This window comes from Falco cherrug, chromosome 5 (assembly GCF_023634085.1).
Source record: "Falco cherrug isolate bFalChe1 chromosome 5, bFalChe1.pri, whole genome shotgun sequence".
NCBI classification, from domain to species: Eukaryota; Metazoa; Chordata; class Aves; order Falconiformes; family Falconidae; genus Falco; species Falco cherrug.
The window spans coordinates 15,473,880-15,497,619 of NC_073701.1; the positions used below are offsets into that span (position 1 = coordinate 15,473,880).

General features: G+C 40.6%; 1 protein-coding gene across 3 annotated transcripts in view; it reads right to left on the reverse strand.

Annotated features, from left to right (window-relative positions):
• Positions 1-499: 499 nt before the first annotated feature.
• PARVB (parvin beta) overlaps positions 500-23,740 on the reverse strand; it is a 74,383-nt gene continuing 51,142 nt past the window's right edge. For all 3 annotated transcript variants that reach the window (XM_005433699.4, XM_055710807.1, XM_014287052.3), the window contains exons 7-13: positions 18,899-18,957; positions 17,239-17,258; positions 15,656-15,717; positions 13,898-13,966; positions 11,527-11,628; positions 8,438-8,510; positions 500-4,123 (exon numbers count right to left, since the gene is read on the reverse strand). In XM_005433699.4, the coding sequence (XP_005433756.2) occupies positions 4,047-4,123; positions 8,438-8,510; positions 11,527-11,628; positions 13,898-13,966; positions 15,656-15,717; positions 17,239-17,258; positions 18,899-18,957 (462 nt within the window). In that variant the 3' untranslated portion in view covers positions 500-4,046. The remainder of the gene's footprint in view (positions 4,124-8,437; positions 8,511-11,526; positions 11,629-13,897; positions 13,967-15,655; positions 15,718-17,238; positions 17,259-18,898; positions 18,958-23,740) is intronic.

Sequence of the window (23,740 nt, forward strand, 5' to 3'; positions counted from 1 at the left end):
CTGTACACTCTCTCCATACCAGTGCAAGGGGAAACCTACAGGCATTTTCAACTTCACTCCAGACTTACTTAGGCTTCGGGCTTCCCAAGCGCTCTGCAGATGCATACGGGACTGGCTTCAGCACACCAGGCTTCCCTCCTGTGCCACTGCAGAAGAACTGGGCCCCAAGTCTCCTAACAGTATCACAGAGTGTAATTCAGCTACTTTACCTTTTCCTTTTTACAAGGGAAAACTACTTGATCAGGTCCAGTAGCTGAGCAATATAAAAAAGATCCCACCCAAAAAAATGTGGCTGACAAAACCTACAGAAGAGCTCATTTGCATCTGCCCATACAGTCTCATCACCTGCACCAGGGCCAGAAACCTGAGATCACTGCTTTGCTAGGTCTTTATATAAAGTAGGACCCTTGATGAAGACGACAGATGAAGCTCACCTTTCAAAAGTTCTTCCCACAGACTAGCCCATTTGTGTGTGTGTGTGAAAAAAAGACATAGAAAACAAAGTTGTCATTATTTATTTATTTGAATAAATAGTACAACTGTTACAAAGCATGCATAACACTCCTGCTGTGATTTTTAGCAAACATAGCATTGCATTGTAACTTGCTTACAGTACACAACTCCTGTCACAGCTGGATGTCTGCACATGTGACAAGTCCAGAATTTTACCTGCAAAGCTGGTTTTTAGTAGTTAGAAATCCAGAGTAAACACTGTTAAAAACAGTAGAAAAGATTCTTAAAAAGTACATTAATACTGAAAGCACTGAGGTGAGGGGAAGAGGGTTGGAAAATCCTGTAAGGTTTAAACTGATTAAAAAAAAATATCTGCCACTGTTGTTTTTTCATCTTGAAAAACAGGATGCAGCTGAGGAGTATCTGGGCTTCTGTGGTAATATAACTCACTGGACCCGAGTATGTCAAGTAAATGCACCTAAAAAGCAGTTGTATGGACTGGAAAAGACAGACATTCATTAAGTACTTGCAAATGGGGAAGCTTTAATGCTGCAGAGCGTTCAGCATTCCAGATGAACTCAACAGGATTTAGATCTACCCCATTGGCACACAGGGAACATATCTAAAACCCCAGTAACAATGAGTTCATTAATAGTATTTTAAATGTTGACTCATCTTTTTGAGAGGAGAAGTAGTAAATATCATGCATTTGTAACAGAAAAGCATGACAAAAGCAGGTGTTTAGAGAAGCTTTACCTACACTGCTCTTCCTAGAAACTGGATTGACTGGGATGAAGCTCCAGTTCAGTTAAATCCATCCTGCCAGCAATCCAGCTAACAATACATACAGCATCTACAGGAAGAATGAACTGGCTAGACAGCAAGGAGCCAAGGAATGAAAAAACATTTTTCCTGTACAACATTTGCCAACAGACTTAAAAACAAAACAGGGTATGACACCTGCCCCCAACCTGTCCAGGGCATCCAGCCTGCAGTCTTGATTGACAGTGATATTAATGTAAGGAATGCAAAAATGGATCCATGCCTCAGGTTGTAGAGGAGGGACTCTGGTTTCTGCAGAGTGGCCAGAAACACATATTGAACAAAACAGAGACTCTTAAAATTTGGTGGTACGTTCACATCTGCTCAGATGCAATGAAGATGCCAGCTGTATAATCCCACCTCACAAACAGCCATTCCCCCTCCCAAAGCCAAACTGCTCTTACCAGTCTCTTCTTGTTTTTATTTTCTGTTTGCTTTTCATATTAATATTGCTTCCAATTTTGATAGATTCTCTGAAGGTCTTTCTCAGCAACTCAGAGAATATAAACAGTATTGGCACTTCCATGTCACCTGAAGGGAGGTGGGTGGAATGACAGGTCTTTAACAGACTGATTTCCAATAAATAAGACTGCATTAAACTAGAAGTTTAAGATACCTTTCAGTTCAATCACCTTCCAGCCTGACGATACCCCAGTTCACAGCACAAGTGTTAGACCGATTTCATTAACTTGCCAGGAGAGCTGACCCACCAGGCCTTAGTGCTCTACAAGTCTCCTCTGCAATAACTCCTAGCGTCATGGCCCCATCTGAGATTCAAGTCCAATTGTTCTAGGCTCTGCATGAACAGCAAGAGGTCAGCTCCCTTATAAAGGGCAGGCAAGCAATGATTCCCCGCAGAACCTTGTAGAGCAGATGAGATCTGAATTTTCCATGGAAAGAAAGGGCAAATTCCTTCTATCTTTGTTTTGGAGGTGTGAGGGGAGGTGACCCAAATAATTCAAATACTAGAACTCAGAAGCCCAAAATACAAAACCAAGAAGCAGAAGCCCATTTCTATCCCTTTGAGATTAAAAAATATTTAATTGTAAATTGTAAAATTATACCATTCAAATAGCAGGTTCCCTTATGAACTCACAGGGTAAATAAAGTTTGGTGTAAGAAATCCATTTTTAGGGAAAGAAGATGCCTACTTTGAACAGGACTCAGGTGAGCCCATTGAGCACAGCAATACTACCTGCTTCCTCTCTGGAGCACTCTGACTAATGTTTCACACAAAATCATGGCCGCCCATAAAAGAAAAGTTGCTGCTGCGATACATAAAAGCAGTAGTAAAATCTCTCCCCTGTGCACTCCAGGGAAAAGCGTGCTATTATATCCATATTCCACAAATAATTTACCCTGGAAATTACAGTCCAATTCCCTTCACAAAGCTCTCCTCAAAAATCTACTCGTAGAGCTCATGTTCCAGCACAGCCTTTCATTCACACAGCAGCACCTACCACCTCACCAGCCAGGAACAGCTCTACAAATGAAACCTGCTAAGCACTATGAGGTAACCAGAGCCTACTGGATAAATCTAGAAATCCATTTTTAAAAACAGATTCCCACTAAAATCCCTAACAGTTTAAAAGATTACAGGACTAGGCCAGAGCCTAGAGAGTATTTCTTGGGATGGCACAGGGCAATCCGATGAAATTAGTTTGAAGCATAACTGATCGCTGAAGAGCTTCACGTTTTGAGTGCTTACCATTGATTTGCACTATGTGTACCACATATTGCATAGCCCAGTGCAATCCATAAGTACAGACAAGCTCTTATTTATACAGGAATTCAGGTTTATCCTTTAGGAAAGAAAATATATAATCCCCCATTTATAAAAGCCTGACCTCCAGAACTGTATAGCTGCCAATAACTACAACAGGAATGAATCTGACCCTTTAACTCGGCTATGGGAAATGAAGAGTCAGCCTTTAAACTGGCAAGTTCATTATTGCCCATGTTTGTTTCAGAAACGACCGGGGGCAAAATGCATTAATCCAGCCTGTGCCTACCTGACCAGCTCCTGACTGACGTGACTGAGGCTGCATGCTTAATGGATGACAGTGGCTCTAGCTACCAAATTTCTCCTAGAAAGGAGATGAAATAAAAAACAGACAACAAAAGATTAGCTGGACATCCCATTGCAAGACTTATTCTATGTAAACAAACACTGAATGGAAATAACACTGAATAGCATGAGGTTAACACAAAACCTGCAGCTTTTGACATTAGCTTCAGATAGTGCCTGTAATTCCCCTCAGCCCCACCCACCCAACAGAACACATAAAACCTTATTTAACAGAAAAGGCTCATCTTCTAAATAAATTCCAATGCTGATTTTCTATTGCTAACACTTAAGCCTGGAAAACCAAACGCCAGTTGCAGCCAAGGAGTATGCAAAAGAAAGTCTATCATAGAATCAAAGAGTGTCCAGCCATGAGAAAGGTCTCATGTTTTCCCTGCTTAATAAAATAGTTAGTGGTATATTTCCTTTATCAAAAAGAATATTTGTTGATCGTAACAAACAACAGACCTAACAGTATCTTCTGGTAAAAGTGTGAAATATTACACATTTTTCAAGTGACCTAGAGAATATGCATGCATTATTTTAAGTGAGATTGTCAAATAAACAGCTACAGACAGACCACATCAACCGTAGAAAGAATGCATGAAATATAGCATAAGGCACAACGGGAGCGTGCAGAGGGTGAATTTATTATAATTTCTGCCTAAGGAGGTTGGAAGGATGAAGACCTCAGCAGCTTCCAGGATCATTCAACGTTCTTGTACTTTGTGAACAGGTTGTATAGAACCCTGAGGGTAGACTTCAGATCCAAGTTGACAACATCTGTGGGAGAAAAGAAGAAAGCCTTAATTTGCTTTTTGTTCTCTCTCAATTGTCCTCAAAGGAACAAAAGTCTCCACATCTCTGAGCCAGCGGGACCAGCAACAAAAAACCCCACAGAGTTCTGATCTCCTCAAGTCAAGTCTTTTCAGTGTCCCATATGATGCACTTCAAAACAGCCTCACGATAACACAGTCACAGCTAACTTCTCTGGGAAATGGAAGAAAGGTAATTCCCTTCCTCACCTAAATCTGGTTACTTGAAAGTACTTCTGCCCGAGATCTAGGATAATGGCTTTGCGAAATACTACCACTGGCTTCACATGACTTCACTGGCCACAGAAGCAGCAAACAGGTAGCCACACACATCATAGGAGATACTGAACCTCACACGCACATAACTGTAATGATACAGTCTACAAATAAACAAAGCCTGAATTCTCTTAGCAGACTCAAGACTTTCGATTCCCTTCTTACCATGCTACGCCAAGGAACAGGTCTGGAACAGTTCTCAACAAAAAGCTTTTCTGCTCACACCTCCCAGTGTATTACTATGATAAAATGCCAGGAAATACCACTGACATGTAATCCAGGGACTATGGGGAGAGGCATAGCACAGAGAAGGCTGAAGAGGTGGAAAGAAAGGTTGGATATAGTACCTAAGAAAGGAGGAGGAGGAAGCAAAAACTACACAGTAAAAAGTATATATGGAAGCAGAAGGAACAACAGATAATGAAAAAAAAAAAAAAATCATTCAAAGTACCAGGAAGACAGCAAACAATTAACAGACTAAGTACAATTAATGCAAGGTCCAGGGAAAACATCTACTGCTCGTTTTGAAGAATCATTGCCAGGACCTCTCCACCCTTCCCTCCCACCCCACGCTGGGTAACACACTAAGCTCCACACTTCATCTGGTATCTGGTTCAGAAACTTCTCAAATTTTTCTTTGTACCCTTTTTCCTGTATTATATTACATATTTCACTCATGATTTTTTAGTTTGCATTTGCAAAAAAATAATCTCCTGCCCCAAAGAAAGGAAAGTCCTAACTGCTGTGAAGTAATACACCCTGAAAAAAAAGAGATGTCTTACCTGGATAACCTAAATATGAAACACGTTTCTAATTTTTCCAGGTATCATAGAAAGTTGCTTACTACCACAGCAACAGCCAGAATTAGCATTGGCTCCTCTGTATCAAGATGCAGTTCACTCAGAGAGAGCTTTAAAATGTAAATCTAGCCAGATGAAACACTGCAACAGCCATGCATTTCTAAGGTGGGGAAATCAAGGCAAGTATCTGGAGAACAGACAACTGACCCTACTGATGCTGGTAGTCACTTATGTTTGCTAATCAAGTAAACAATTAAACCAAGACCAAGGTGCCAGTGGAGAGACATAGAGATCTGGAGGACAGGGCAGAAACATTGCTGAAAGCTAGAAGCACAGCTAGGAAACTACAGCATTTCCCAAGGAGAGAGCAGCCGGGAGTAAGAGGCAGCAAACGGCCAGAGCAAGAGCTAAGGGCACCAGTAAGAGCACAGGCAGGAGCTGGAAGGGGGCCCATACCTGCAGCAATGTGCTGAGCAGGTACCATCCATCCGCCCTCATGCAGTTATTTAAGGCTGACTCCTACTAACCTCCATCAGCAATATGAGCTAGACACCTGCTGCTGTTCACCCCTGGTTACCCTGAGGAATGAGAGGTACTGGGAGGTCCCCCATCACTCTTTTAAATGACATGTAGATTTAGCATCAGAACTAACTATTAAGGTCACACAGTCTGGTCTCACATACAACAGTCCTTAATTTTACCTTGGAAATCCTATACTGAGCTTACAAACCAACCTTTGGCTGAATTAAAATACAAGGTTAACATTGCATGTCTTTTCTCTGCTTTTTCTTTCTTAAATCTTCCAGTAGTGGAAATTCCACCTCCATCCCCTGACAATTCAGACTGATGGGTAATTACCTTCTCTGTTGCAAAAGTTATACTGTAATTCTAGTTTGACATTTTCCTAACTTTCAGGCCTTGTTATGCCCTTGTTTGCTGCATTAAGGAGTACAGTAGTGTGAGATGCATCCTCCCTGTGTGGGTGATTACAGTGTTCCTTATTGATCAGTGCCTAACAGGCATTCCCAGGAATAAGCATACCCACAGCCTCCCATTTATTATTTTAAGATGAAGTCATAACTTTACCAAAAACAACTAATAAAATGTTAACTGAAAGTGGCCATAAATAATCAAAATAGTTTAAAATATTCCATTAATTTAAAATGTTCACACTCCATAACAACCCCATTACAGGTTAATAAATTAATCCGCTACAACATACTTTTGCGGCAATAATTCAGCACCAAGTTCTGCTGCTGACTATCTACTGAAATGGGCTGGAAGAACAGAGAAAAGGAGCTGTCCTGTATGCTATTCTTGTTCGCCACCTGTACTAAGACACCCTAAAATATTAAACAAGACCTCTTTCTTGCAAGCACTGCATAAAGCATGGGCTACAGAAACAGAAGTTGTGATGTTCTGCTCTAGACAAAGTTTTACATGAAAATCCTACAACTAACTCAAGATGCATTTACTACCCAATTCATGCCAAAGGACATGATTCACCTAACAGGTTTTCCAGCCTATTTAGGAACAAACACTAGATCAGTATGGCATTAACAGAGTATACTATACACAAAACATTTTGCAGAGCATCGGAGTCTGTGACAAAATGAATTCCTGTTCTAAGGAAGACATATTACATGACTGTACTGCCTGTCAAGATCCTGCAGAGGATTCCACAGCACTATGGTGACAAAGCCCAAGATGTTACTGTCCTCTCCACAGGAGCAGCTTTTCAAGAGCAAGTCAGTTTTACAGGCAATTTCAACACGCAGGCACCACACAAACACATTCAGTCCAACAGCTGTAAATAACTGCTGCCAGGAATGAGTACACACACAGAAAAGAAAGGAATACACACAAGAGACCGTACATCTTGCAACAGCAAAAAGCAAAGGAATGTTCTATGACTTAACGTGGCTCTCTAGCTTCTATTAATAATTAAATTTCCAATCAGTAAAATACTTAAACATATTTTGCTGCATATATCTACACACCTTGTCCAGAGCAAACAGAAGATCTACTTTAGCGCTCTACCACTCATAATAGTGTAAAGGTGTAAGATAGCCTTATAGGAAGGTAATCTCTGTTACATCAACCAATGAAAAGAAAACAAAGGGCAAGCTTTCAACAGAGCAATTAGGATTTTAACATTCTCTCTCTCAAAACAGGCTTGTCTAGCTTACCTGGTCTCCTACTGCAATCTTTTTAACCCTTTCACTCAAAAAAACCTGCCATTCTCGATTGTGCATTTGTTTTTCTCCAGTTTTCTCATCCTCCTCATATACTCACTGACTGAGCCCTAATACTCAGAACACTCCTTTACTTTCTCAAGTTAGCATCTTGTTTCACCGAATTCCTCAGCAGCACTTTTCATCATTCATTTAAAAGAACAGTGCTGACAGAACACATATGCATTCAATATTGTCTTCTGCCTTTTTTCCTCACTATAACCAGCTCCACTATTTGTTAACCTATCGCCTATCACCACTTTGTCTCATTTTAAGTCAGACTGAACATTTCCTGGGGACTCCTCATTCTTTTTTCTGCAGAAGCCTCCAACACCTACGTAGTTTGTAACACAGGAATAAAAATTGCTCATTTAGCAGTCATAAAGTTTTAATTCCTCTGCTGATCCCTAGTGCAAGCAACAATGCAGACCTCATCATTAATTAATTTCAAGGTTCAGAGACTTTAAAGGAAAAATTTCAGGTTTTACGCTTTTCAGTTCTGACTCCCAAGTCCACATAAATCAAGAAGAGTTTGCTACCTGTTCTCCTAAAAAAAAAAAACCAAACAAAAAGCCTTCCAGTTATCTGCCACTGAAATCTGATCACAAGAGTCCAAACTAGCGCTAACTGTAAGAATTAGGAGAATTAGACCATGAAAAGCTTCCTGCTTGGACTGCTATTTAGAATACCAGCCACATTTATAATACAGCACTGAACAGCTCTCGGATCATTCACTAAAGTTAGACCTGTACACCACAATGAATCTATTCCAGACAAGCAATACAGGTAAAGATATACCCCAGACACAGACAATGAATCCTTTGGAAAACTGTCAAGGGGGGCATTTACAGCTCCATTTTGTGGTAGTACTACTGTACTACTACTACTACTGTCTTTAAATAGAGTTGCACTTGAAATGCACCTGTTATTATGTCTTTATATACAGTTTAAAGCTGCATGGCATGTCCGTACCTTCAGGGCGAGCTTTTGGTTTCTTCAGTCCTCCATCCTGCATCAGCTCAAAAGCAAAGGAAACATTATGGACCTGAAAGAGGCAAAGTGTTTAGAATCTCAAAGCTACATAGGCATTAAAAACCTTTAATCATATTTTAAAAAATGCTTTATTCTCTCCATATTTGACATAGAGGATGATAATTCTATTTAAATCAGTATTAAACATTTACGCAGTTAAGCATGACAGAAGGTACATAGGAGGCTAAGAAATGAAAGCTTGTATCATTATAGGGCAAATATTCACTTTTTGATACAAAGTAAATATTTAAGATTTCCAAATTTCAAGTGGAAAAATGTGAGCGGGTACCTCATGAACCAGGAAATCCCATTATACCCCAGTCTCAGTTTCTATGGCAGAGGTCAGAGAGCTCCCAGTGCCAACTACAACAGAGCTGCACTTTGCAGAGTTCTTGCTGCCTGTACCAAAGATCAACATTTCCGACTACAAGGCAACAAGGCATGTAACAGAAGTGACATAACTGAACAGAGATGGGTTGTAATAAAGAAGAAGTAAAGAGACTAAACGGAATTATTTTCAAACATTAGTCTTTTCTACATTATTATCAGCTGCACATCAAGCAACATCAACAACACATCATCAAGGAGCCTGGCTGCTTGTTGCATGACTTTGTGCTAATCCTTTAGTCTCTTGGTGCTTTGGATTCCTCTACTTGAAAACAGAGATAGAAGTCCAATTAGGTTTCTCTAATGAAGCAAATGCTTCAAAAAATGCTTGGTGGTGGCAGTTCCTAGACAGACTGTGCAGTGAACTTGCAAAACAAGCTAGGCACAACTGTACAGAGCAAGCTTCTTGAACAAGCCACCAAGGATCATACATGAATATAAAGTCAGAGGAAAAAAAATGGACAAGAAGGAAAAATGCAAAAAAGTGGGTGTCTTCTTTTAATCTCCCCTTTGAGGAGTGAACATTATGGTTTAAAAAGATCTGTGTAGCAACTTTCTCACCCATGCTTACTGAAATTCAAGCAAGGTAATTTGGATTATGAATTCTGTGCATTTTTGTTACTGCAAATGACAGTTCTGGAGATACATAGCAAGTGGAAGAGATTTAATTAAAGCTACTAATCTTGAAAATCAGAGAATTACACATACAAAGCTCCCCCACAACAAGGAAGCAAGGCCCCTTTCTCTGGCACTTATTGATCAGGACTTAATTAATTCATTGTGACAAACCAATAACTTTCAAGATGAAAATATTTCTTCCTTTCCCAAAAAACACAGAGTCTACCTCTGCTGCTTGGATTTACAAAACCCCTTTCCTCAAGGCAGAGTCTTCACACAAAACCACAGCATTACTTCAAGAATATTCAATAATCTTTATGAATTTAAACTGCCAACAACAAAATCATAGCTGAAGAGGTACTGGCTACAGCTCAGCATCCTGCATTTCTACAAGGGCAAAAATTCAAGATACCAAGATACTCAATTTCCTCTTGCATTGCTGATATGATTCACCCAGACAAAGCTGGGTTATTCTACTGATGATGAAGTCTCACCCCTCAGAGCACATAACTTTGCTGAAGGGTGCTTGACAGCAGTAATCTGCACTAAAGTCGTTATGAAAAAGCCACCATTTTAAACAGCCCTTGCCTTACAAAGCACTCTGTCTTTTAACTTTTGCCAATGTTTCCACTCCTGACCTAGCCATCACCTGCTCCAGCTCAGCCAACACAATTCTCACATCCTCTGCACTGCAGAACCTGGCAGAATAAAAAGCCGGGGGCACATGCATTACTCCAGAACAACCAGGCTCAGAGTATTCTGATACCAGGCACTGAATATACGCAGATGTGCATGCATGTTGGGGAACAACTGCAGAGAGGCAAACTTTTGCTTATAACCATAAAAGAGGTTAAGCACTCTTCTCATCATTAACACTAGGAAGGACACAGGACAATGGAGCAAGTGTGGGGCCAAGAGCAAGACACTTATTTCACCTCCTTCCATCTCTAATACCCTGATTATGAGTAAGACAATCAAACGCTGCAAAGAATCCACTCTTCTTCCTCAAAGCTCATTTTGTCTGAGACACTGTTAGGCAGCAAGTCATTCACTCCTTACCAAACAGGAAGAAAAATCAAAAAACAGGCAAGTTAGCGCATTCTCTCAGAAGTTGAAGTTAACAACACTGGCAATGATCCTGCCAGGAACTGGACACAGAAGCAGTATCTGTGCTCACAAATTGACTTCAGACAGGCCACTTTTTGCATACTCCCTCCCTGGCAGGATCAGGGCATCCATCTTGGCTTTAAATCAGCTTCAAAACATCTTACCTGTGAGCACTCAACATACGGTTTCTAACCCCAGATCAACAAAAGATCATGGCCCAGGTACCACCTCTCCTGCTCCATAGTATCTCATTCGCATATCAAGTAATAATATTTATTCGCTTGGTTTGTAAGAACATTAAATAAACTACAGAAAAAGAATTAATGCGTATTAGGCAACTGATGAGGCATCAATGAGATGACGGGGCAGTTTTTAAGGATGACATTCTGTGACCTTGGGAAGCAGCTCTATCTCCATGTCAATCCCAGCACATCGGGTGCGGCTAAAAGAGAGCTTCCCATCTCTCACTGTTTTGCCATTCTTGCCTATTTGCATAGCACATGCTAGGCAAGGCCAGGCATCAGCTCTGCTGTCTAGCATAATAAGGCATTCCTGTGCAAAAAAACAGTTCAGGCAGTACTACAATTTAATAAATCACTTTGATTATGCAAAGTACTAAACAGTACAAAGCACTTATTACTGACTAATTCATTATGGATATTTACAAGCTTTATGTGTCATTTGATGCTAGTAACAGAATACCCTTCTTCCTTAAATGTGAGGAATTTACCCATTCATTTCACAAGCAACTTTCAGTGATATTAACTATCAAGTGTCACAGCTAGTGTATTTTTGCTATGGTTCCTGAAGAGACATATATACCAGGTTCTGATTTACTGGGCCCAAAGAGAAAGGACACAATGATTGGCAAGTATCATGTCGTAAAAAAGCGAAAAGAAACTGGAGTTTCCACTCACCTTTTGATCAAAACTTTCAGGTGTTAAGTAGAAGTTATGAAGTGGAACAAAATAGTCTTCAAGGAGACCCATGAGTAAAACCAAGTAAACACCATCTGCAAACTAAATAGAAATACTGATGACATTCCTAGGTGAAAACATCTGTTTTCAAACAAGCATTCACAAACAAGGAGTACAAGGAATGCTTGGCCCAAATTATGTATTTTTGATTTCTGCCACTGTTGTTTTGCTAGCACAGAAGTGCAAGATAGTTCAGGAGTCACAGCCTGCTCCTTTCAGGCATAACAAGTAATTGACAGCAAGTGTAACATTTAGGGCTTTCTTTCATCTGCTCCCTGGATTCACCTATACCCTTGCAATCACCAGTGCAGCTGAACAAGCCAGATCAGTCTTTCCTTAAGAGCCTGTTGATATAGCTGCTTTCTTGTCAGTTCTCTAAATAAAAGGAAAAAACACAGGATGCAAGGCTTTCTCCCTACATCTGGTAGCATTATTTCCCCTACTCTCATTTCCTGAGCAAAACAAAGAAGCCCACCGCTTATTGCTATAGCATTAACCCATGCGAGATCATGTGCCAATGACTATTTAAACTACTCGCAGTAAATCACTCTAAGCAGAAAAAATGAAAAGCAATTCACCTGGGGGTTATCTACAGTTCGTACTCCTCAGTTATGCAGCGTACTTGGTCTGAATAGGCAGAGACTGAAAACATCATCTTCTCTATCCCCAGCCAGTTATCTATTTACTAGGCTACTGAATACTTTGGGGTGAGGTTAGAGTATGTATGTTTGTTCTTGCTTTTGCCCGTGTTCATTTTATTTACTCGAGGAATCTTGCCAACTACCCTACAGTATTTAACAAGGCTCTTTTTTTTTTTTTTTTTTTTTAATCAAAAGGACTTCGAGAAACATGTTTGCACATTGTATACTCCCAGTCCTACTACTACAGTACCTGGTCATTTCAACCCTTCTTAAATGATGCATGCTGGACATTCAAACCTCTGCCTTTAATCAGAACTTGGATGGAATCAAGTTTCCCCTGTCACAGTCTTCCTCATTTAACTTCACCAAATAATTTTTATTTTCCAAGTCAAAATAGATTGTTTAGAGTTTCAGTAAATACTAAATAATATACTGAACAGTTTCACCGATACTACTCAGTGTTCCTACCAGATAGGCTGACTACTTACTGGCTAAAGGGGGTAATGTTATGTATTTCTAATAGACTTCTTACTTGTGTCCTGATACAGTACATGTGACATCCTCTAACCTTTTCAAGAAGAAAAGTTGGGTATTTCCAAGGCATTAAGCAATAATTTCTTGTGATCAGGTCAGATCCAGTCACCCATTTAGCTTAGCAAAGCTATAAAATAGCAGTGAATGACTGGTATTAAACTAGGACAGGCTCAAACCAATTATACCCGTTCTCCTGGTATAATTTTCTAGATGCTGTGCTTATCTTTTTTTGCCAGGACAGTAAGATAACCATCTTCCCACAGTTCACTGAACTCTGGAAAGAATATCTGCTTTTGCTTAGCCAAGCCCATGTCTGGAAATTGCTTAATTTTATCTGTCAAGTGAGAACCACCCCACTGACACCGAAACTCATACTCAAGTTTTCGAAGCATACTCCATACCTAGTTCTGCACTAGAGACAGAGGAACCCCTCAGAGCAGACACCGATGGTTGACAATCACCTCCACTACCTTTACACAGACCAACCTGGATACCACTGCCAGTCAAGCCACTGCAGCACAGGAGCTTCGAGTCATTAATCCACACTGCTGAGAAGCAAGCACTGCGCACGTGCTCACAAGATAGCAAGGTAAAGAGGAGGATATGAAGGCCTTTGCTGTAACAGAACTGTTTCCAGTCCCACTTTGATGGGATCAAAGTTAGCACTGGTATCTCTGCCACGAACGGCACACTGCAGTCCACACTCCTCCTGAGAGCCCCAGGCAGCCAGCTATTAAAACTTTACACCAGCTCATCACAAACCCTCACAGCTAGAAAAGACACAACCCAGCATCCACCCATAACTATAGCAACTGCTTTGCAGCACTCCGCTTTGATCCAAGAGACAAGCTGCCCTGAAATCTAGTCATATTCTACAGTCATTACTATGGCCCTATTAAATATCCAAGAATTTCACCTTATAATGCAAATCAACAGCATTACAAAAGTCCATGTAAACATGAGTAAAGGAAGCAAGCATCAGTGAATGTCATTGCTACTTAAAAGACAGAGCCCTGATCCCATAAATTAACATGCCCAAAGACAAACAGTTCCATAACATAGTTTTATGGAGCAAGGGCCTAGATTTGCAATTTACACAGTTTAGACTACATACAAAAAAAGACAAAACCTCCTACCTGGGTTTCCAACTCCGTTACTTCCAAATTCAGTTTATTCAAGTGTTTATTCACAAAGGTGATCAGAGACTATAAAACACCAGAACCAGCGATGTTAGTTAGATACTACAGTCAGTGCCTATGTGAAAGGGTTAACATCATCTTTTAAGATATTTTTTGAGCTTAATAAATATGCATGTGCACTATTTGCTTTTGTGTAAATAAGCGCATAAAACTGAAAACAGCTCAGTCGTATAGTCATTTTTGTTGCACCATATGCCAGAAGTCGCCAGATGGTGCTATTAGATACAGCTTACTAGTTATTTTTCCTAGCACATAAAGCATACTTTAGTCTTGTGGGGAAAAAAGCTGATGACATTGGTTCTTTTGTAGGCTCTTTGTGAAGATGAAGCAAGCAGTAGGTGCATTTCCTGTCCACACTAATCTCTTCAGGTTTCTGGGGAAGTTCCACTGCCAGGGAGCAAGGCATCAGCAGCACTGAGCTAAGACTCCCAAGAAAGGATGCCAACAGCACACTGTTCTGCACGTACCTCTGTTCCTGGAGCGATGTATGCATATCAATTAGCAAATTACAGTCAGGATGTAACCTGAGTCTGGCATTTCTATTCCTCTAGGAAGCAGACATGCAAGATCCTGCTACTATGAGCCAGATATGTGCTAATGTACCGAAGCAGAGCTTCCAGCCTGCTTAGGACACTTCCAAAAGGGATGCAGAATTGGGTGTTAACACTTCTATTGCATGGATAGAGTTAACTTAATTTTCTATCAACTTTAAAAACACACTTCTAGAAGATGTTTCAGACTGGAAAGACAAAATTTTCCATGGACTGCAAAGCATTATTCTAAATGCATACATCTTATGTTTCATATGCAGCAAAGAGACAAATTACAACACTGTATACTACTGCTCCAGTAAGTAACTTAACAGCCTTATTGGAACTAGCTGATGGAACAACATGGAGTCTCTTCCTTCTGTGTTCTCTAAAACTGACAAGAGATGGCAGAGATCAACAGCTACTTTACCCCTACACTCTGCCTAGCACAAAGAGCCATGTCAAGAATATGTCTGGATAGGTGTGCTTTGCGATGATGCTCAGCCTGGGAGGACAGACCAGAGGACCACATGAATTAATGGTAAGTAGAAGCACCCTGGGACAAAAGCAACTCCTCTGTAAAACCTTTATATATAGCAAACTTATTTTTGGGTGAATCACATTTCAGGGTACTGTGGAAAATATCTTCCAGTTGCCAAAGATCATCTTTAGAACAGGAATGAGCTGAAAACCAAACAGCAAGTGCTTCCTGGGGAGACTGAGGCTGAAGACACATGCACGACTGAGTCGGTTGCTGCTGACCGTAGCAAAGGGGTCCCCACCGCCAGCTGCTCACTAGCCTACAGCCCAGCCCCCTCCTTGCTGGAGGACAGCACCAGCGATATAAAAGCAAGTATGACTGTCCAGTCAGAATGATCTGTACCACTACAAATACTTAGCAGAGTAACTTTTTCTAACTTGTGTCATTTTGATTGAATCTAGCAGCACTACCCAGAAAAACCCTGGCCAATAAACCAGGGTAATGAGACAAGCCTGACTGAAGCCAATGAATCCAGGTATCACCGGAGTGAACTCTGGGGGATAAACACTCTTTTCACTATTTCAGAATCCTCTTTGCTATTTTCCAGATCCTTCTAGATATCATTCCAAAATCATAAGGAAGAAAAAGGAATGCAGAAAATGAAACTTGAATTTTATTTTTTACCTTTTTGACTACGCTGAGTTTGTCTGGTGCATGATCAAAAAGTGTGTCAAAGGCATCACGCTCTGATTTTAGAAAGAAAAACAAAATAAAATTAAAACACCTCCAACAGCCATGTACGGGAAGCAAGTTCTGTCCCAAGCTCAAAGGTCTTTCTCAGAAAGCCACATAACACAGTCTCAAGCTAAAAGTTATCACCCTATTTTTGTGTCTAGCTAAATGCCAGAGCAAAGTCCGCTTGGAATTTTAGAGGTAACTGAAAATAAACATATAATTCACTGAATTCCCTTTTCTGCCATTCATGAATATGAGCGAGATCTAATTCAGCAGTGTACAAAGAGCAAAGCTTACATACAGTACGAAGATTTGAATTATGTTTAGACATTCAAAGCATTGTGTAACAATATCTAATTCAATCTAAACATCTACAAAATTGACTACATTAGTGCAACATTTCACACTGTGGCAACTTTTGGGTTGACTGAAATTTTCCAAACACTGACTTTTTCGGATGACAACTGTCATCATCAGGTAAAGCAAGAAAAATTTAGAAATCCAACCAATTGCAGCTGCATTAAACATATGAGCAAAAGCATTAAAATGCTGGGAAAAGTGTGTGGGGTTTAAGCTGTTAAAGTTTTCAACATAAACTTGGAAAAACTGTTAAAAACTAAGTTTTTTTTTTATTTACAGAACATATTTTCATAGTCTTATATTGTTAAATAAACAAACACATTTATTATCCAAATTCCTTTGGTATCTGAAGGTATGTTATTTAGCCCCTATAGCCCCAACATCACTTGTTTCCAAGTACCTTATTAATTACTAATGCAGATATTCTGCAAGAGGAGAAATAGTAGCGTTCACATATTATAACTGGGGGAACAGAGAAACTAAATGCCTTTATCTCACACAGTCCTTTACAGAAGCCCACATCTCTTTGGTGAGAAGTGGTGACTTAATGCCACTAAAAACTAAATGCAAAAAGAGAGGTCTCTTGGCAGCAACACCAAAAAAAAAAATAATTTATTTAGAACACCAGATCTACTTTTGGTAAGGTCTAAACTCTAAAATCTAGCGAACAGGGAGGAGATAAAATACTCCATGCAAAGGAATTAGAGGGGGCTGACTGGTGGCTGAAAGGGGACAGATAAAGGTAGCTTTCTTAGACCTTGTACCATCCACCTCTGCATCAGTAATTTTCATGTGTTCATTTATATATCACTTACATGGTCACATTATGAAGGAGGTGTAATTCTTAATGCTGGAGGTTGCAAAGATTTTTACTTGAAAGCCACTAACAACAGTACTAGGAAATACTGCCCCTGTGCAGCATTTTCACTATTTGTTACTTACAAATGGAAACATACCAAGAGACCTGTCTAAAGAGCACAAGCAGTATAGTGGGTCATCTGGTTCTACCCAGTATGCTCCACATTTGTGTGAAGTAACAAAACCTGTTCCCATAACACATTCCAACCCTGAGGAATTCCTCAATCCATTGTCTTGATCTGCTGAAGAAAAACAGGATTTCTGTGTCTGATATAAATAAACAAAAAAAATTCAGCGTCAACTTTGTTACTTACCAAATCTTCCCATCATCATCCTGCAAGTCAGAGCATTCAAAAATACTGGGTTAGTTCATGAATAATCACTTTGAAAAGACCAGGCCATAGACTTAATGGGCCTTCTCCTGCAAGATGCAAAGACTAACCACTTCTACCAAGTCAGAGGGTTGAGCATGTTGCAGACCAAACCCAACGTGCCACAGGAATGTCCCCAGCAGACCACCCACGATGCCAGGGAGATAAATTTGAAGTTAATGGAAATGCATAATTATGTTTTACACATAATTATGATTTCTTATGCATAATTATTTTTATGATGAAGAGTGAATGAGCACATGTACTTCCATGTACAGTTTCTACCAATATAGTCATCAGACTACACCACACAGCTCAGAAGGAGCAAGGCCATCTATCTCGCTTTAATCTGTTTTCTCTGAAGAAAGAAAACATACATCATATCTGGAGATTATGGAAATATGAATGATATACGCAGCCAGTGACATCAGACATATGCAGATGTTTATCAGCTGAGAATCAAGTCCTGATTCGCACAGAGGAATCTGAAAGTATTCAGTGAATGTTGGATTATGCTGATCATTGCATTTTCTGTAGCTATACTTGTATCTGGGTATGCAACACATTAAACAGCAAACCTCTTAATATTGTGTAATATTAAATAACTTAATAAAATACGTGTATAAACATACATGCAAATCTATGAACATTTGGCTTGCTAAAAAAAACATCTAAACCCCACTCCACAGAATACATTTTACAAACCACATCTGAAGGAGAGGACACGCTAACTATATTGTTCAAGAGCATAGGAGGGAGGGGAGGAATTCTGGCCCACAAACCTGAAGCAGAGCTCTGATCCTACAAAAACACCATGAGATCTTTAATGTCCACACAGAGATGTTATGATCTCATTTTTGAGCGTTTCCATCTGAAAGCTCTTCCCCACTGAGCTAGCCACATGGTACTTCATTTATCTTCAAAGTCACTGAAAGCTGAGCCAACTCTACAGGGAGCCAATACACTGATAAACTGAAAGAGGGCTCATGTTAAGTCCCTCTTAGAAGGGATGCCTTCAGGCCATGCAAAGGAAAAACTCAGCTTTTATTTGCAGCCAAAGTGCATGTCTAGCCTTCTCCTTATAAAAAGGACTGTAAAAACACAAAGCAAAGCAATCTGTTGCAAAAACTGGAGAGGGAAGAGCTTTATTTATTTTATTTATTTTTGCTGAGCTCTAGTTAAAGTTACAATTTTAACAGGGTATTACTTCAGTTTTGAGAGGTATTTCAAAGAATTGCCTTTTGTCAAGCTAATTCTTCTCCAAAATACCTACATTGGTCCTTCACTTGAGACAGGCAACAGCACTGGGCAGAAATTAATTCTAAATGGCTACCTCCAGAAGGCAGGAGGGAAAAGAAAAGAAAAAGCCCCACAAAGGGCAATGAAAAAAAACTGTAACACAAGAACGTCAAGAAGACACTTTTCTCCTTCATAACATATTTCCATAGACATTCTCTATGGTTAAAAATGCACAACATAAAGACATTAAGGGACTCTGTTAATTTAACAGGGGCAGGGGAAGATTGTCTCTCTCTCATCTTTGCAAACGGTCTCACATCATGCACCACAGCCACATTCTGAAGCTAAAGTGTTTTGTGCTTACTCTGTTGTAGTTGTCAGCTCCTCTGTAACATGAGTGGTCTGAAGGAGGCCTTCACGTTTCTGGAAAGGAAGACAGAGTCAGAAACAGAGATGGCATTAGCAAGGGAGAAGCTCATTAGGGCCTCTGCAGCATTCAGCACCTTTCAGAATTCTCAGAGCAGAAAACTGGATAAAGCGTGCTCACTAAGTTTTGCAGATGTAGAGGTGAAACAGCTGACACAGGAGGGCTCACTCCCAGAACAGTGGCATTTATCAGGCTGACAGCCAAATGGATGTTTGGGAAGTGTGTGTGTACATATACAGATATATATATCTGTATGTATTTGCAGCCAACAAACTGGCTAACAATTCTCCCAAGACCACAGTCACATCACGCCTGGAACACAAATTAGAGACAGTTTGTCAGCCCTGTCTTAAAATCCCCAAGGCCACTTGTTCGTGTCACGGCGTCAACCAACAATTTGACACAGTTGGCAGCCTGGGTCTGTGGAGAGGTCTGGGGCCGAAATAACACAGATGGCTGCCCCCAGGCCAGGGCTCCAGTGTGCTGGCAAAGCTCTCTGGGCACAAGGGCAGCTCTCCTAGAGCAGGCAGGTTACTGAGGCCACCAGCCACATGCCTTTCAGGCACACATCCACCAAGGAAGTGTAGGGAACATAAAAAGCCCAAGTAGTGATTTCACAATGAATATTATTTCCCTGTTACATGGTTTTCTCTCCTTGGGATAATTTTCTGCATGAATAAGGAGTCTCCTACCCAACAGAGTTAGCATGCAGTGAGATTCAGTTTCAAAACAGCTTTTTAACAGCCTCCTCAGCTCTGTTAAGACACAGCGCCTTGACACAGGTAGGGTCAAATGTTTCTGAGCCTCTCCAGAGTTCTGGAGACAAGGCACATGCCTCTCAGAAGCTGGAAGTGCTTTCACCTGAATCAAAAACTTTCTTAACATCTCTGTGGGTCCCTTCCAAAACTATGGGATATAGCCTTATGCCTGAATGAAGGAACTTCTTTCCTCCCTTATCGGCACTTAGAAAGCTGACACAAAGAGCTCAAATCTCAGCAGCCATCTAGGAACCAGGTCTGTCAGAATGACTTATGGCAGGGTTAATAAAGCTGCTGGCTCAGGTAAGCAGGGAAACCACCACCCCCAGGCACAAGCTCCATACACACATGCCATCTCAATCATTTTTGCCAACTGAACCCCAAATAAGAACTTAGTAGAGAGAACAGCTTTGAGGAGAAACGCGTCCTTCCCCAGAAGCAATCTAAGAAATAAAAATTGAAATCTGAAAAACAGAAGAACTCCTGCCCTTCCAATCCCTACTCAACAAATAAAGGTAGAGTTGCGTTCTCAGGCCACCACCAAGGGAGCCTGGCTGAAGGCACGGTGAGAGCCACGGTCTCCCATAGCTGTGCTGTTACAGCTCCATGCCTGTGCTGGATGCCGCCAGTTGGCCATGTCTTCACAACACCTCACTTCCCTATCATGCATACATCTCATCCTGCTCCCCCAAGGGAGCCCCAGGAGTGGTGCCAGAAGGTTTGGTGAAACAAGCCAAGATGACAGCATGGATGGAAAAATGAGGAAGCATCTGACAGGGCAATGTTTTCTTGCATACAAAACAACGTCATCTTTATTCCGTTCCATCACATCCATGCTTTATTAAAACAGGTTTTGGGACCTTCCTGGCACCACACACCCCAGGGAGAAAATGCTATAAACTGTGAACAAAAACTCAGTAAGCGATGACTATCCACATGCCTGATAAGAAAGAGGAATGGATGCCAACACTGACTCCCCAATAGGTGGAAATGGCAGCATTTCTGTGTAGCCCCCTCCAAGGCAGCTGAGCACGCTGCTGGCACAGCAAGCCTAGGTCCCTTGGCCTTGGAATCCAAAAGCAAACATCATTCTTTGACTCCTTGCACCACTGCTAAGAGACGTCCTGCCTTGCCTCTGACCTTTCAGTCTGCAACTCTGACTAGAAGGGAATTATTGTAAAAATACCTCTGATCTCCCAGCAGCACCAAGGTGGGACATGCTGCAATTTCAAAAAGAAGAATGAGGAATGCTAAATGCAAAAGATGGCAATTCCTGAGCCTTGTGAAAATAACAAACACAGTGAGCCTTCAGAACAATTTTTAGACTTCTTCTTTCTGAGAATATTTTCCTGAATTAGGGTGTTTCTTCATCATCAAGTTTACATTTCAAATATCAGGCAGTAGAGTCAGCTGGAAGAAAACCCTCAGGGTTTTCAGTTTTCACTGGAAGCACACAGCGAAACCATGAAGTTTCTCTCCTCCCTGCCCTCACTGGGGAGGGCTGGAATGACAGGCACATGCCAAGTGACACCAGTGTGAAAACATGTACCATCTTAGACTCGTAACTCAGCACTTGGAGTAGCTATCAATAGGATCTTAATTAGAAAACCCACCTAATCCCTTACCCTGCTAGGACAATTCATGTGTAACTTGGACATATATTGCCACAGTTATGAAATTTTCTGTTTTACAAAAAAACTACCAATAAAAAACATTTCTGGAGGTTGATTTAAAAAAAAAAATGTTTGAAAGTAACTAGGTTTCAGGAACTCTACTCTTGAGAGAAGCTACCTCATGGAGTTCACTTTATAATACAAAATAATATAAACAGAAGTGTTTTTCTGTTGGGTTAGTCTTGTAGTTGTTCTAGGTAACACTGACAGATAGATTAGGTAAAGGTTGTTCCTTCAAGTAAGGTAAAGCAGAAGGCCCTCTCCAAAATGCTTGCGAGTTTCTGAGCAACCTATACAGTGCAGGACCAAAAGAGGATAGCTTATTGTTTGACAGATACAGATCCTTCTCAGACTCTAAATTAACTATTTTTAATTTTAAAGAAATACAACACTTTATGACAGTCTCGGTCTGTCACCTCAAGACGCTAAAGGAAGGGATAAAGGAAGGGAAGAATTTAAGGGAAGGGCAGAATCACCACCCTTCTGTTGAGGTCTTGGTAAATACTTTCCATATAGCACAGTGATGTCATAATATCTCATTTTATGGAGCAGGACACTAAAAATTAGAGAAGAAAAAGCCCACAATACTTACACAAGCTAGTAAGGCATTTCGCATTGCTCCAGGATGGGCTATGGAAATGCACACAACTTGGCTAAGCAGTAACTTGCTAAACCAGTATGACTCTTATACTCACAGTGCAAACACAGCCCTTCCTGGGCAAGCAGCACCTCATGCATCTGCAGTGTGAGGGCAGCTCAATAAAGTTGGTAATGAAAATCCTAAGCACCCAAGTCACTCATGAAAGTGAGACTTAATGAGTTGAAAATTTCAGCGTGGGTGTGTACTTGCACAACACTCCCACAACATCTTGCAAGGTTTTCTTGCTGTGAGGTCAATTCTGCAGAGCTTACAAAGAAGGCACCTAAACTGTTGATTAATCCCCTTAAATGCATATTCAAGCCAGAAAAGTCATGTAAACTAAAAACTCTCAAGAGAAGACATTTTATGGTAATTGTGATCTAGTTTGACAGAACAGTAATCATTAGTAGGATCTATAATAAGAGCCTATTTAACAATAAAGTAATAATTATAATAATAATCTTCTTAATAACGGTTTTCTTACTTGGATTAGGAACAATATTAACCTCATTAACACTCTTCTGTTTGTCATTAGTATAACAAAGGCTAAATAAAATCCATTTAGAGAGATCTGTGTTACTGAACCAACATGTATTTTTAGACTAGATTATGGATGTTGAACTACAGAAATTCAATTTACCAAACTATAAGGCAAAAGTTATTGTTCCAGAAGAAACATGCTTTGGTTGATACCGTGCCTTGCTTTCCATTTAAATAAACAAAGCTGCAGAGTTGCAAGCCTTTCCTAGCAGTATGATAGGGGGGCTGAAACAAGCCTCCTCTTGCCTGGGGCCAGCTGAGGTAGGCTCACAGCCAGCAGCTGTCCTAACCACCGCCAGGACTCCAGGCTCTAGATCCAACAGCAAGAGCTTAGAGCTTAAATTAACTCTCATTGTACCATTACTCTCACACCTTCAGGCACTCCCTTGGGGACACAGAAGCAGCTCTTTTTCTCTTTTGTTTTTTTTTACTAGTTTCTGTCAGCCTTTATCTCACCCTATCTTCACCTCCGCCTTGTCTAGCCTCAAGATGCATGAACTCTGGTGAACCACATGATCTCAGTAGGTCTCTTCTCTGTAGCCCTCCAACACGAAAAGATGTGAAAACACCTTCTCCATGGCCTTTCCCTCTGCTATAGACGTGGAGGGTCCTGAAGCTTGAACTAAGGACAAGGAAAGGGAGGCTTTACCTCTTTACCTAATGATGTTTTCCGATTTATCAATTATGGAAGACACTTCACTGTACTGGGCAGAAGGAGATTTCTAGCATCAGGGTGTCAGAGCACTGTTGACCACTTTATATTTGCTTTTTCCTCCTTACCTTTCCAAGACAGTAAAAACATTTAAGAAGAAATTGGTGTCCTATTTACATTCATGTTACTTTATATCTGACTCACCATTCTTAACATGAAAAAACTACAGCAGGCTGCTATCAGTTCAAAATCACCTCTTAAAGATAATACATATATTTTTTTTGTGAGCCAGGGAGTATCCATCAACTACTCATTTACATCACACCCTGTACCTCTAGATCATTCAGGCAGGCAGCCTGGAAAGTGACATTATTGAAATGTAAAGTAAAATAAGGCTTACTAAATCAACAACTATGCAATCATATCTTGTAAGAGGATCCACGTTTGCAAAACAGAGCCCAAGATCACTTTATCCCTCTCTATTCCTGCAAGGAAACCTACTACCGCTTGACAGCT